General features: G+C 43.9%; 2 protein-coding genes across 2 annotated transcripts in view; one reads left to right on the top strand and one right to left on the bottom strand.

Moving 5' to 3' along the window:
- The window catches only part of LOC147737963 (uncharacterized), a 54,224-nt gene extending 49,301 nt beyond the window's left edge, over positions 1–4,923 (top strand). Inside the window, exon 3 of the mRNA XM_086950143.1 lies at positions 1,707–4,923. Within this exon, the coding sequence (XP_086806269.1) occupies positions 2,952–4,418 (1,467 nt within the window). The 5' untranslated portion in view covers positions 1,707–2,951 and the 3' untranslated portion in view covers positions 4,419–4,923. The remainder of the gene's footprint in view (positions 1–1,706) is intronic.
- Positions 1–16,453, bottom strand: part of LOC147737962 (uncharacterized) — a 435,987-nt gene that overhangs the window by 289,941 nt on the left and 129,593 nt on the right. The gene's annotated exons all lie outside the window — the stretch shown is intronic.

The raw sequence follows: 16,453 nt of genomic DNA, 5'->3' as shown, positions 1-16,453 counted from the left end.
TGTGTCTCTGTTTAGCCCAATGATACGGCCACGTTGGTATAAGGTCAGCTCAATCTCTGTAGAGGCAGTGCTACAAATCCTCCCCGCATGACCACTTTATGGTCATCCTGAGCGCGGATGTCTGGAGCCCGCCGGTCAAAATAATCAGATCTTCCCTCCGCTTTCCAGATGGCGGTTCTCCAGGCCTCGCGAAGGTCAGGCAAACAGCACACACCACGGCCACAGCTTCACACCCCCTCACGGAGATATGGTCGTCCGTTTATGCACGCGCCCAGCACACATCAGGCGGAGTGGCTCGCTCACCTACACGATGTCAGGGTCCCGAGTGTATATCTCCGGTCTGCACAAATGGGCCTACCAGGCACCGGGCCATAGTGTGACGCGTCCCCCAAGCAGGGCTCCGTCTCAGGCAGGCTCCGCACCTGCAGCACACCGGCAGATCTTTCAAGGCCAATAACTTAATGTTGGTTCGCACCCGGAACGGCAAATTTTCACCTCAGCCGCCCCTCGCTCTCAGCAACCTCTGTGTCAGGATAGATGCGTGAACTTCGCATCCCAGGCAGGATTATGAACAGGATTAATAGCGCAGCCGGCGGAGCTCGCTTAGAAAGCGGCCATGTCGCTGCTCGGCCAGCCACGCCCCCCCCCGATTAAACACATTTTTGACAAAAATCAGGCAGCAGGCCAAGGCTCCTCTGTGCCCCTCTGTGCTCCTCGGTGCCCTGCAGCAGCCACCACACGAGCAGCACCAGCAGCGCCTTAGCACCGCGTGCCGGCAGCGGCTATTCCTGCCCCCACAGCAGATCCGTAGAACTTAAAGCGCCTTCGGGAGCGGAAACCTGTCACAAAACAAACCCGGGCAGGCGTCTCAAGCTCCGCCCGCTTGCTCATCAACTCCTCCTCGGCTCGGCCCCTCGGCTCTAACCGATATGCTCTGCACTCAACGCCGAATCACAGGCCAACAACGACTGTGAACACCAACAGAGGGAAGAATTGTGTGTTTCTCCCAGTTATTAAAAAAAAACAGCATAAGTCTTAGCTGCTTCTGCTGCACCCAGAGTCTTATGCGACTTTTCAGTCTAATTTTTCTGTCTGGAAAAAGATTGTGTCCTGGTTTTCTGCACCCAGTAAATCCAGGTGCAGAAAAACCTAACAACTAATAATCAGGTGGAAGAAAATAAACACATGAAAGTACGCCCTAATTTCATTGCCCTTGATTCATACTCTGGACATAGTTGAGGGATAGGTCTAGGCATAGTCCTTGCAGCACACAATAGATTTGCGTGCGGCAGAGGCCAGAACTCAAAAGTCAGGATACCAGATACAAGTAGCAGGTAACTCAGGGCAGGGGGAAATGCCTGTTGTCCGTGGAGGAGTCATTCCCTTCCCAGAAATCTGCATTACAAATTAATTAATAGTATATATTTTTTAAATATCTGTTTGGTGCCGGTCCATATGACTTTAATATCTGCCTTTGGGATTCTATGTTGCAATTCCATAGGGTACATGTATCCTTTGTGTGCTTAATAAAATGTTGAAAATTCTACAAATCCTCCCTCCTACATCCAAGTACTCTCATGCTACCATTCTACACTCTGCTCTGTCTGAAAAACAGCTCAACATTTTCAAAATTCTGCATTGATTTGGTTTGTTAGTTATATTTTTGGAAATGTACATGTATTAACTATTTAATTTTAATACTATAGGTGATTGAAATTATGGACGAAGAAAGCAAGATTTAGCACTAAGCAACTGAATGTCAGTTCCATTTGAAGGATTGTTTTGAAAAACTGAAGGACATCCAGCATTATACGTTTAAACAATTTCCAAAAATCTAAGTGTGGCGAGGAAAGTACTATACCTGTAAGTGAAGTCACTAATTTTGCATTTCATTAACCCAGAGCAAAGCCATATCTGTGCACACAGCCTCAGAAATAATGTAGGAAGACCACTTCAGCATCCTCATCTAAAATATTATCAGAAAGACAAATTACCTAAGCATGACAGAAGAACGTTCATCTAAAGCATCATGTAATTCGAGAGAGGAAACACACACTGCATAAAAGAAAGTAACAACTAAAGGTTTCTTCTGGATACCATCAAAGAAAAGACGCTGAAAGAAGACTACGAAGCTGACACGTTAACAACCAAAAGATTGGAAAATCACCTTTGTTCAACAACCGTTTTTAGCCAGTTACTCAAGTTTGAGAGTTATCGGGATATAACACCTCGACCCACTCTGCTCACTCTTGCGAAAACCTTAAATATTCACCACTTTATTGTGTTCATGACCATCTCAGATTGTTTCATTTTTATTGTGTACTGTTCTGTAGTTCTATGTAAATCGCCTCAACATTATCTGTTGTGCAGGAGTGATATGTAAAACTGTTAAATATAAAAATGGATTAAAGGATCACCATTGCGCTATAGCTAATGTAAATAAATCCTCGTCTTCAGAACTACAAACCTTAACCTTCCACCAAACATAGAAAGGGTAGAAGGAACTGATGTTCTGCGACTAATGATCCACAATAGTACTCTGCACGTTCTAACACCCTCAGTTACTGCCATTACATCAGTGCAAAAAGGTACTTATCAGTTTAATCATTAAATATCAGACTAACACTTTATTACTGCATTGCTAAGAACCTATACAAATAGATTTGAGAAAAACTTCAGTCACAAATGAAGTTGCTGCCGGAGAGGCTATTACTTAAAGACTATTATCTGCTAGAAAAATTTCAACAGGTGTTACAGGGCTGGTTCCTGACATTTTTTGCTGAATTCAAGTGTTGAGAAGATTACACACACTGTCTTTTAGAGATAAGTGCTGAACATTATCTAAACAAGCCCGACTCTTAAAGCGAGGCAAAATAACTGAAGTTGGGGAAAAAAGTTACCTGTGCCAAATAAGATACAGCCATAAATCTTATCTCACAGAATTTGACAGAATGCACACTGGGGGAAACCACTCTCACTCTGTGGAAAAACCTTACCAGTGCGCTGAATGCAAAAAAAGTTTCAACCAAAAATCTTATTTCACTGAACATATGAGAATCCACTCTGGGGAAAACCCTTATCAGTGCTCTGAATGCCAGGAACGGTTTTGTAACAAACAAAGTCTTTCTCGTCATCTAATAATCCACTCTGGCAAAAAACCTTACCAGTGCTCTGAATGCCAGAAATGTTTCATGTACAAAAACAGTCTCATTCAGCATAGAGGAACCCACACTGGGGAAAAACCTTATCAGTGCTCTGAATGCCAGAAATGTTTCCGTTTAAAAAGTAGTCTCACAAAGCACATAAGTACCCACACTGGGGAAAAACCTTATCAGTGCTCTGAATGCCCAAAACATTTCAACCGTAAATCACTTCTAACTGCACATTTGAGATTCCACACTGGGGAAAAACCTTATCAGTGCTCTGAATGCCAGGAAAGGTTTTGTAACAAACAAAGTCTTTCTCGACATGCAATAATCCATTCTGTGGAACAACCTTATCAGTGCTCTGAATGCCAGAAATGTTTCTATATAAAAAGTAGTCTCAATCGGCACATAAGAATCCACACTGGGGAAAACCGTTATCAGTGCACTGAATGCCACAAATCTTTCAGTCAAAAAAGCTGTCTCACTCGACATACAAGAACCCACACTGGGGAAAAACCCTATCAGTGCTCTGAATGCCAGGAATGTTTCAGTGAAAAAAGACTTCTCACGCTGCATATAATAACCCACACTGGGGAAAAACCTTATCAGTGCTCTGAATGCCAGGAATGTTTCAGTGAAAAAAGACTTCTCACGCTGCATATAAAAACCCACACTAGGGAAAAACCTTATCAGTGCTCTGAATGCCCAAAAGATTTCAAACTTAAATCACTTCTAACTGCACATGTGCGATTCCACACTGGGGAAAAACCTTATCAGTGCTCTGAATGCCAGAAATGTTTCAGTGAAAAAAGAAATCTCACCCTACATATAAAAACCCACACTAGGGAAAAACCTTATCAGTGCTCTGAATGCCCAAAAGATTTCAAACTTAAATCACTTCTAACTGCACATGTGAGATTCCACACTGGGGAAAAACCGTATCAGTGCTCTGAATGCCAGAGATGTTTCAGTGACAAAAGCAGTCTCACTCAGCATATAAGAACCCACACTGGGGAAAAACCTTATCAGTGTTTTGAATGCCACAAATGTTTCAGTCAAAAAAACAGTCTCAATCAGCATATAAGAATCCACACTGGGGAAAAACCTTATCAGTGCTCTGAATGCCACAAATGTTTCCGTCAAAAAAGCAATCTCACTGAGCATATAAAAATCCACACTGGGGAAAAACCTTATCAGTGCTCCGAATGCCAAAATTGTTTCAGCCAAAAATCTCATCTCACTGAACATGTGAGAATCCACACTAGTGAATAGACTTATCAGTGCTCTAAATGTCAGACAAGATTCAGAGGTAGAGATGGTTACAAGCGCCATAAGAAAACACACCATCAAAATATTTCAGTTCTCTGAATGCCAGAAAAGCATCAATTTTAAACTCAATCTCACTCTACATGAACAGCCTCACTAACTATAAGCAACTCCATACTGATGAAAAACCTTATGAGTGCTCTGAATGCCAGAAAAGCTGTCGAGAAAAACGCTATCTCACCATGAGAAACTCCACACTAGAGAAAATCCTTATGCCATAAAAGGTTGAATCTGAAAGACAGTGTTATGCTTCATGAGAGATCCCACTCTGGGGAAAAACCTTATGAGTGCGCGAAATGCAAGCAAAGTTTTGGTTACAAATTACTTCTCACTTGACATGAGCGAACTCACACGGTGGAAAAAAGCCTTATGTGTGTTCTGAATGTCAGATAATGTTTAGTCTTGAATACAATGTCATTTCACGAGAGAATTCACACTGGACTAAAGCCATATACAGGAGAGGAAAGCCAGAAACGTTATACTCAGAAAGGAGATCTCACTAAACATGAGAAATGCATCCAGACCAGGTGTAAAGTAAAGCATATCTTGAGTTGCAGAAAAGCTTTTAACAACCTGACTTTACATGAGAGAGCACATATTGTAGTTTCAATAGAATTCATCAAGAAACTCTTGCAGGATAACTTAGGCTTGCCGCATGCAACCTCCAAAGAAATTTCAGGGCTGGAAATATTTTTAATTGCAACAGAATCCACAATTTGAGTATCTGAAAGTTACAAAACTCTCCAGGTCTTTACTTTACACAGAGAAGTGTTAGTGCTTGCAAAAATCAACTAATTGCCGAACAAATCACAATAATAATGTCTTAAATTTTACTCCACCCAAAAGGTTTCTACTCACCCTTGTTTCATAACATATGACATATCTATTTTTTAATGATAAGATTAAGCCTATGCGGAGATCCCTCTCCCTTCTCCAACCTGAGTTCACAGTAGTGACGGATGCGTCACTCCTGGGTTGGGGCAGCCATATGGGAATGGCGGAGATCAAAGGCCTCGGGTCTCTGGCAGAGTCCAGGCACCACATCAACCCTCTTGAGTCCGGGCGATTCGTCTTGCATTGAAGGCATTCCTTCTTTCTTTCAAAGGAAGAGTGGTGCAGGTGTTCACCTCCACCAGATTCCTGTAACAGACTGTCCATTGGACATGGTCCAAACATCCTACACTTATCCATACAAGATTGGGCACTCTGATTCAGGTGCACTGACCTCTCTATACCCTTAGACATATGGGACTGGCCGCTTGCAACAGGATACATGCGTAGTCCAAGGGAAATTGTTTACACACCCATCACTCATTTCTACTATGGGCAATCTGGTTTTCGGGTGTGCTGATTTTCCTAATGGTTCTTTCGCCCTTGGGTATACAGCGCTGACCCTTTAAAAACACATGCCAGTACATTGTGGTATTTGCATTTAAATTCGATGGAGGCCCATCTTTAGTTATTCTTTTCCACGTGAAAAAGTGGCTGTGTGTGACAGAGGCAAGAAAGCCTTCAGCATGTAGTGCGCGTTCATTCACATTCATGCTGCCGGCATGGGACTACATTTCCCAAGTACTCGTGGTCACGTGACTGCATCAGAGTAATGCGATTATACAACCTGAGTCAGTAGCCACACACCAAATTAGGCTTTAGCTAGCTCCTGATCCTCTATTCGAGCAACAGCGATTACTCTGGACACCGTCCTCCATCCTGTGGTATAACGGATTGCTGGCTCACTGTATACAGTTATGGGTCTCTGACCCTACGTTTGTTATATCTGTAATTTTTTCTTCAACGAGTTCCCTGTATACAGAAATGGGTCCCTGAACCTACCTTTTTGTTTAACTTGAATCTTGTGTGCATTGAGCGCGTCTTTTCATTTTTTTATTGTTATGAAAATTTAAAGAACGCTGTATTCATGTTAAAGATATGGAAGTGTCAAAGCACACTCTCTCATGTTGTAAGAAAGTTCTCAGTGCACATGTGGCAGGGGTTGTGTCTTGAAAACAAAGCACGCTGCCCCCATGCAGAGGTCAACTATTTTAAGCCATTTACTCCACTGCATTGCAGCTTTGTTATTGCAGTGCACATCAAACACGTCCGCAGTTTTCAACTTGAAGAATGCTACATCTATGTTTAAACTAGGCAGTTTTATCATGTGCCTTACCGCTGCATATTTTAATGGGCCAGTTGCTTCTGGAATCTAAGCACGCTGTACTTTTGTGTTAGGCCAACTAGCTCTAAGTGTCTTTTTTTTCCCCACAACACCACATGTTTCCTTTGGAAGTTACTGCACTAGGTTCTGCCTTTGTTCATCCTGTGCTGCCGCAACACAAGCCTGTTATGAGGCACGAGCCATCAAAAACATTGATACACAAACTTCAAGGCAGACACAAGACTGCCTCCACGGTCTTGGCGTGTCTCCCCCTAGTGTTAACTACCATTACGCTGCCCGCTTGTCTCGATAAACCTAAGTGACATCTGAATACATGCTCGGAGAACGTATTAGGAACTTCACAGCCATACAAAAATACCTCAGTCACTATTGCAGACACCGCCTATGAGTATATGGACAGTTTTTAATCTACATGGGCACACTTTTTCTTTACACTTGTTCTGAAATGCCTAGAACTGTTACAGCCTTCCAGAAGACTTATTTTCTTACCATGCTCACCTTCCTATAATTCTTTATTAGGGTGGAGAGTCACCCTGAGCCGCATGCCGCGGTGAGTTGAGGCATATTTCCCGACGTCGGCGGATTAACCTTTTTAACAGTATATTATTATTGTTGTGAATCTTGTTGTCTATAAATTATTTTATTTTTCACCTATACTAAGAATAACAGACATTGACTATACAGTATATGGTTGTGTCCCGTTTGGACGGGTTTGTATGTCCTGGACTGAATAGCTTTGAAATGTAACGCTAGCACAGTTGTTCAAATGTCTGACCTCGATTTTTTCAAACCATTCTTATATTTCCTATACATGTATTCTTTTTGGTACCACCAGTGAATTAACCACTCTATGAAGATTAATATGATCACTGGATGGTTTTGTATATTAAAACCCTTCTTTATACTTATATGGTTCATACACCATTTTTAGGTCTCGCCTGAGCCAGGCCGCATGCGTTGCTCTGCGAAGCTTTTAGTAAGGGCTTTAAACTCTGAACACACTCTTGCGCGTGTGCTTATTTATCATTGCTGTCTCTCTTCATCACCTTCCCCTTTTCTGCCTTTCCCGCTCTTGCTTTGGGACCTTTTCAATGTTTCACAAAAAGCTGTAAAACCTGCTGACCGATCTTTGTACTTTTAATAAAGCTTTTTTTTAATCACCCTGTGCCTGGAAGCTGAGGCAGATTGGAGTACGAATAACCCCTGAAAAATGGACCTGGTCTGCCAGTTTCTAAGCATTAACCAAGGAGCAATGTATTCTGTGATAGCTTGGAGAGATGAACTGACCAGTCAGAGATCCCATGGCAGCTCTGTGGAGACTCAAATTCACGAGCTCCTTCTTGCAAGGAATTATGGGAACCAAATCATGCATGCCATGCCCTCTGACCTTTTGCAGGCGACATAGTTCATTTTAAATCTCTCCTTGCACAACAAATTTCAGAATGCCTTAGAATCCATTCTTTTGAGGTCCAGAGCGTGGGGTCTGTCTTCTATATCTATGCGTTTTAATATCAAATAATGAAAGAGCCTAGATTTTTGCACCATATAGGTCAAGGTAGTTTACAAGAATGATGCGTGCCCCTTGCATCTGTTCCCTGCGGCATGTGCATCATTCCAGGAATCCGACCCAGAGCTGGAGGTTCCCGCCACATTCCTGTGCCTTGGTAGCCTGGTTCCTCAAATTGTTGCCTTCTGAAATATTTAACCCCGGTTTGTCCAAAATGCCTTTAGTATTGATACAGTGCCAATTTATTCCTTTACATTTACTTTCCAGTTTGCCCAGTAACATTTTCTTTTTGGGAGGAGGTATGTTTTTGATAATTCAAATGTAACTCCTGTAAAGGCGTACATTTCCACAGAAGATATTGCATTCACAGTGTATCCTACCTGGTATATGGAAGATGGGTGTGGGCCGGAACGTTTTTCAAATGCATCCAATTTTCTTTTGTATATTTAGAAAGCTTTTTTCGTATCCTTGCGCTCGCAAACATGATTTGTATTAAAAATAGAAGCCTTGACTGAGCCAATAGACTTTTCGATAAATATTGTATGCTGTATTTTTCTATGCCAGGCGCACAACATATAGACTGTTCACACACTTTCTGTAGTATGCTGCGTTCTGGGCAGATAAACTCTAAGCCCCACCCTGCTTTTATCCTCGTGTTAGTGCAGCCCGATGTAAATAGTAATTCTAATATATTTAGATTTCTATAACGCTTACTACCCCTGACGAATTTTGAAGCGTTTTTTCGGCGAGTACTACTCTAGGATCCAAAAATGATTAGTGGTGAATTAGTATAGGGAAATATAAAATGTATTTGAGAGCTGGACATGTTGGTCTGTTAGTTGGGTTAAATAGATAGTAGGGGGATAGAAGAGGGAAGGTTTTGCATTTATATAGCGCTTGCTATCTGATGAAGTGTTGAAGTGCTTTTCGGCGAGTAGCATGCTACTCCAGATCCCACAAAGATGAATAGACAGATCATTTATGGTGGGGAGGTTGTTTTACTGTATACACACAACTGTACAAAAATTAATACAATTCCGTTGTAAAGTTGTATCCAAGAGGCAAGTATAGTTTCTGATAATAATGTATACAATACTGATACGTTTTAAGTTGGCTTGCCATCAAGACCGATGCCCCGTAATGTTGATGCAACGTCATCTGTGCTGGAGTATCTTAGACTCTTGTTGAATTGTACCATCCACCTTGTAGGTACTGCTATTTGTATCAGGTCCACGTTGTAGGCAGACACAAACGCCTAAATTGTGCACTATTTATACTAAGCATAATGTGGGTGAACAGATGACAGTAACCACTGTACAAGCTGTATTAGGTGCTTAGAAGTAGAGTGACATAGGGGCAATAAACACTCCACTAAATCTTTTTTTTATTTTTAACAGTGCTCATAAGACCATACAATTCAATACCATGTACAAATAGCCCATTGGGGAACAGTTCAGGCATCATCTGGGGATTATATATCCGAGAAACACAAGTGTCTTTCATGAATACAAATTGACTGCTCCTCCAAGGACTGCACTGTATTCTTGACACGGGCGAAAGGGCAAACAAGCAGTCAGGAGGCACACTGATTGTATACCCCCCACCTGACAGGATGGTGAAAGACCCCAACCACCTGCAGGGGAAACATGCCACCTCATTTAATAGCTGCCAGACGCTTTACTATGTAAGCAGACTGGTGGTTTACAACTGCGCCTACGTTGGGGCACCACATGTTTTTTCCAGCATAATCTGGTGTACTCCCCTTGTGTGGGATGATAGCACCCACTGAAAACTGCACCATTGTGTAGTCTGGGACAGTGCACCTTCCCTGTAATTCTGAATTGGGCATTTAAATACGGTACTATTTTGTGTGCCTATTTAATTCAAGTATAGAAAGAATGTGGTACTACTTGTATACTAGGGTAGGACAAGGAAGATTGAATTTCTAAGGTGGCAGAAATGTTTTTGTTAAAGTGCTTTATACCCTAAACACTCTCCCGTACCCTGAACATAATGAGATTATGTAGAATACACCTCTGCGTGGCTAATGCTGCCATTTGCATTTCAAGACCAGTGATTAATGTGTTCAAAGCCATTAGGCGTTCCTGACTTGTCTGATACTTGCATATGGAAAAGATGGGTCATTTGAACCTAGAGATAGATAAACATATTCATAGGTCACAATTTATGTCTGCATCTAAAATAAAACTGTAAATTAGGAGAGGTGATAAGTGAGAAGTTAAAAGGCAGCCGCTAATCGAGCTGCATTTGTACATAGGCCTTCCTATATTATGATATCTATTCCTGCTTCAGGCTTTAATTGTAATGAATACTTTAATACCCAGGCATGAAGTCATCGTCGAGCTGTGTAGATAATCCACCTGTCTCTCCACCTCTTCCCCACTGCATCCTTAACCAGTGGCCTAGCCAGTTTGCCCTGGGCCCCAAGGCAAGAAATGAAATGTGACCTCTGCCCTTTATTTGGACTTTGGAAAACAGCAATAATCATTGTTCTTTGGGCCCCTCAGGCCTCTGTTTGAACTGTGACCAACAGCAGTTATCAGGGTTCAGTGGGCCTTTAAGGCATCTGGGGCCAGGTTCCACTGCACCTGCTGCACCAATGGGAAGCTAAGCCCCTGCCCTCAACAGCTTCTATTCTAGCCCCACTGGAGAACCGAAACAACCAAGTACTGATCTGGCCATTTTGTCCACCATAAGCGTGGAAGGGTATACTCAGATGTGAGTCCCTTGCTCATTGCACCATCAGGATTCAAGCAAGCCGGGCCGACGACGGCTGACATGCCAGAAACCGGTCCCAGGAAGCTTGTTTCCTTCCCAGTATAAGAATTGGCTTGGTAGTTTGGTTTGCCCTGTTCCCATCATGCACTTGGACAGGAACAGACTAATTTGCATGTAGCCAGGTTCTGAGCTGGGGAGGCTGCAGTGAGCTAAAAAACGGTGATGGATCAAGCCCTGATCTTTGGACTGGGTAAGAGTGGTCTGCTTAATTCAGACACTCTGTTCATCACCACCCCCTTTTCTGAATCATTTTGTCCACCATAAGCGTGGAAGGGTACACTCAGATGTGAGTCCCTTGCTCATTGCACCATCAGGATTCAAGCAAGCCGGGCCGACGACGGCTGAAATGCCAGAAACCGGTCCCCGGAAGCTTGTTTCCTTCCCAGTATAAGAATTGGCTTGGTAGTTTTGTTTGCCCTGTTCCCATCATGCACTGGGACAGGAACAGACTAATTTGCATGTAGCCAGGTTCTGAGCTGGGATGGTGCAGTGAGCTAAAAAACGGTGATGGATCAAGCCCTGATCTTTGGACTGGGTAAGAGTGGTCTGCTTAATTCAGACACTCTGTTCATCACCACCCCCTTTTCTGAATCATTTTGTCCACCATAAGCGTGGAAGGGTATACTCAGATGTGAGTCCCTTGCTCATTGCACCATCAGGATTCAAGCAAGCCGGGCCGACGACGGCTGAAATGCCATAAACCGGTCCCCGGAAGCTTGTTTCCTTCCCAGTATAAGAATTGGCTTGGTAGTTTGGTTTGCCCTGTTCCCATCATGCACTGGGACAGGAACAGGTTAATTTGCATGTAGCCAGGTTCTGAGCTGGGATGGTGCAGTGAGCTAAAAAACGGTGATGGATCAAGCCCTGATCTTTGGACTGGGTAAGAGTAGTCTGCTTAATTCAGACACTCTGTTCATCACCACCCCCTTTTCTGAATCATTTTGTCCACCATAAGCGTGGAAGGGTATACTCAGATGTGAGTCCCTTGCTCATTGTACCATCAGGATTCAAGCAAGCCGGGCCGACGACGGCTGAAATGCCAGAAACCGGTCCCCGGAAGCTGGTTTCCTTCCCAGTATAAGAATTGGCTTGGTCGTTTGGTTTGCCCTGTTCCCATCATGCACTGGGACAGGAACAGACTAATTTGCATGTAGCCAGGTTCTGAGCTGGGATGGTGCAGTGAGCTAAAAAACGGTGATGGATCAAGCCCTGATCTTTGGACTGGGTAAGAGTGGTCTGCTTAATTCAGACACTCTGTTCATTACCACCCCCTTTTCTGAATCATATATGCAGGCATGCAGCCGCCTCATCCACTTAAGGGATTTAAGTCGCATGAAAGCAGCATGCGGGAAACAACCATTTTCTGAGGTAAAGTCAACCAACACCTTCTCTGTTCCAATCAATCCATTTAAAACCAGGGACGAAAAAACGGTTCATCGTCATCCCTTGCTTATCAGAAGGGTAAAACAGATTCATCTAACATTACAGTGTACCGCACAACAAATTGTGATTCTATTCACAAATTAAAACTAGCATTCATATAGAAAGGGCAGCCCTTGGCCAAAATAGCCATTTTCCCTACCCATACTTTTAACACATCTTATTCAAAAAATGTTAATTACATTGTCATCTGGCCACTCGTGAATAGACTCTGTTGCCTCTGTTGCCTGGAGCCCTGACCGTATTGCCTGAGCTACAGGAGTAGCTAAAATCACCTTTTGCCTGCGCTGCTGGAAGCCTGTTAACACCGCGTGGCCGCAGAGGAGGGTGAGGCACTGGCCCCGGGACTGCGAGGACCAGCATACAACAGCTCCAGCTGGTCCTCTTCCAGTGAGAGCCACGCCCCCTCACAGTGCCACGCCCCCAGCCAAGCCTAATAACTTCTCGCGGCACCCGCTTCGCGGGTGCCACTCGTGAATAGACTCTGTTGCCTCTGTTGCCTGGAGCCCTGACCGTATTGCCTGAGCTACAGGAGTAGCTAAAATCACCTTTTGCCTGCGCTGCTGGAAGCCTGTTATCACCGCGTGGCCGCAGAGGAGGGTGAGGCGCTGGCCCCGGGACTGCGAGGACCAGCATACAACAGCTCCAGCTGGTCCTCTTCCCGCGAGAGCCACGTCGATCCTCAATGGGACTACTAGCAACCGCAAGAACCCCAGACATACAGTCAGCGCCAACCCAAACCCCGGTGGCTGCAAACAGACTTAGTCTCCCAAACAATGTAGACCTTTCAGCCTCCCAACTCTCTGTAACTTTCACAGAAAGTGACCTTGAAAAAACCCCAGATATCTTCCCTGACCCAACTCCTGAAGAAGTAAGGCAAATGAGAGGGAGGCGGGAGGGAGCCATAAAGAAAAGGAAGGCTAGGAAAAACCCAGTTCACACTGAAAACACTAAAGTGACCGAGCACATAGTATTGGTTGATGATACAAACCCAGCAGCATTACCCCATCACTCTGCTCCCCCAACTAACAATGTAGTAATAATACACCAGTTACCACATGACCTCCAAGATACCTCTATTCCAGATCCCCCAAGCTCACAACAATTAGGCAAAGAAAGAGAATTAGCTAGACTAATCAAGGAGAAAGCTTCCCTCCTAAATTCCTATATTCGCCCTTTAGAAACCAGACTTAGTACCATTGAGATTCAATTAACAAAAATTTCCGGTCTTCTTAAACCTATACCCCCACAAGCCCCTCCAAAACCAGTCTCAAACCCCACGACTACACTTCCTATACTTAAGAAACCTGTAACCCTACCTCCTCCGCAGACCAAAAAACAATCCACAGTAAAACTCCCCACAGTAGCAAACCCTCCTACTACACAAAAACCCATTCCCAAGCCCCTGACCATTCCCCCACAAACTAATTCCCAATCTACACCAATAGTAAATACCCCAATCATAAACACACCTGCCTCTAAAACCCCTACCACAATAAACACAAATCCACCAAAAACAAAAGGAGCCCCGAGAGGGACTACTGATCAAAGACCTACTTTAAACATGCCACCTGAGGCATGTCCATACGTGGTAGTCATGACGGGGGTCCCCGAACTTACAGGTGAGGGGACGGAACCCAACTGGTCACTGAAGAACAAAGTCCAGTATTGGCTGAATACAAACCGCCCCGTCCCGCCACCCTGGAAAAGCAGAATAGCATCATTCTGCAGGACCTCGTGGGTGGGCCATAGGAAAAAAACCATCCGGGGAGACTGCGTAGTGATCACGTTTGAGGACCCCAGTGTAGCTGAGTACATCTGCTCCTGGGAATATAATAACACCACAGGGGGGATCGCCACAAGATCTTTATCATACTTCTACCCAAAAAGATATAATAACAACAACTACATACGTGACACTGATAACATCTGGCCGAAACCAATTCCACAGCCGTGGGAGCTAGATGTCCCTGGACCAAAACTACTGCCGCGACATAGTGACCCCGATAACTCCTGGTGGTCAGTAAATCAGAATCACCAGCAAAGTGAAGTCCCGTGGCAGATTATGGGTCCACAAAATAGACCTAGAAACTGGGAGCAGGGGAGAGACCACCCCACCAACTATACAGATCCAACTATAGAGACACCACCAATGGGCAAAACTGGCCAGGCATACCGACTATGAATCGGTTTAGCGGCCTGGAAATGGTCGATTGACCAACAATCAAATCACCGGAGCCCCCACAAACAACCTCGGCCTCATTCATCTCCATTCCAGCCCCTCCACAAATGAAAAACTCAGCCCTAGCTAACGCATCCCCACAGCTTCCTGTGATCTTTTGGAATGTGGCGGGTCTCCGAAACAAAATAGAGGACGGTTGGCCACTGGTTTCTTGAAGAATGCTCAAATCATTTGCTTACAAGAAACCTGGGCAACGACGCCCCTACACCTCGCGGGATACAGGACATTTACATCCCCCGCCCTTCCTAGTATCTCAGGCAGACCTAAAGGGGGACTGGTAATCTACCTAGCAAATACAATTTCTGACATGAAGATCATCAAGGTAGATCTATTATCAAATTTCCTGATCCTCACCTTCATAATAGGGAAAAAACTATTAATCACAATAATCAACTTATATAACAACCTAGAGGATGACAACTTCTTGAACGTTCTTTCCCTAATTCAAGAAAAAATAACCGAACACTGGCACCCCAAACAGAAAATGGAAAATGCTCATATAATTTGGGGAGGAGACTTCAATCTACATCCCTGCCCCAACATTGACAACTGTGGAATGGTGGACGAATATGAGAACTCCCTCATCCACTTTACCCACTCAGGAGTGGGGTTAGCCATGAACAAAATACTTTCCGATCTGGATCTGCAAATTATAAACCCCATCCAACAGCCAAATAACAAACTAGAACCCACCTACAGAGGAACGGGCAACGAGACCACCGTTGACTACGTATTAGTCTCAGAAGGCCTAAAAGATCAAATTAATAATTTTAAAATTTTGGAAAACACTCTCAGTGACCATTCTGCTCTAAGCCTAAACTTTCAAACAAATCAACCAAGAACATTGATGGCAACTATAGCAAATACTCTAACACAGAATAGGCTAGAACTGGGCAAAAACAACGGATATACCATAAAATGGGAAAAGGTGGATCCTAACATTCTCACAAAACGGTTAGTAAAAGCTGCCTATAATAACATTTTGATCTGTCTCGACCCTCATGCGGAGCCGAGCCAAATCTTGGAAAACTTCAACGTAATAATAGAGCAAGTCAAAATACTGCTAACCAAAACACCTAATCAAAATAAAACAAGCTCCATAGGTTGGTTCAACCGAGACTGTACCAAGGCACAGACCAATCTGAGGAAAGCTCTCGGAAATCCAAATAGAGACAAAACAAATATCCAAGCTCTTCGGCGGGAGTATAGCACTGCCAGAAAAGCAAGAAAAAAAGAATTGAAACAATCTCTGTGGAACGCTCTCCACAAGAGTGCACTTCTGAAAGACAGCCAGGCATTCTGGAAAATAGTTAAATCCCCCTTGCTAACGGACTCCAACGGCCCAAAAATAGACGTGGCCATCGACGAGGATTCGTGGGTGAACCACTTTTCAGAAATCTTCAAATTAACAACAACTAGTGAAGAATGCCATCCTAACATCTACCCAGTAGTTTACCCAATATCAATGGACGTTGATTTGCAGGATTTTGAAATGGCGCTATCTTTGAGCAAGAGTGGGAAAGCTCCCGGCCCTGACGGGGTCCCAGTCGACTTATTTAAACATCTTCCTGATCTCTGGGCACCAATACTTACAAGAGTTTGTATAGCAACAACGAAACTCGGCCTGTTAGAGTCATGGTCATCTTCCATCATGGTCCCAATCTTCAAGAAGGGGGACCGACAAGACACTAAGTGCTATCGACCAATCTCGCTCCTTGACTCCTTGGGCAAAGTAGTTGGCAGAGTTCTTCTTGAAAAGCTACAGCAATGGGTAGAAGACAAAAACATCCTCTCGGAATTACAGTTCGGGTTCAGGG

Source organism: Lissotriton vulgaris, chromosome 1_1 (genome assembly GCF_964263255.1).
Source record: "Lissotriton vulgaris chromosome 1_1, aLisVul1.2, whole genome shotgun sequence".
Classification (NCBI taxonomy): Eukaryota; Metazoa; Chordata; class Amphibia; order Caudata; family Salamandridae; genus Lissotriton; species Lissotriton vulgaris.
The sequence above is the reverse complement of the archived record's forward strand: the minus strand, read 5'-3'. Positions and strand labels throughout refer to the sequence as shown.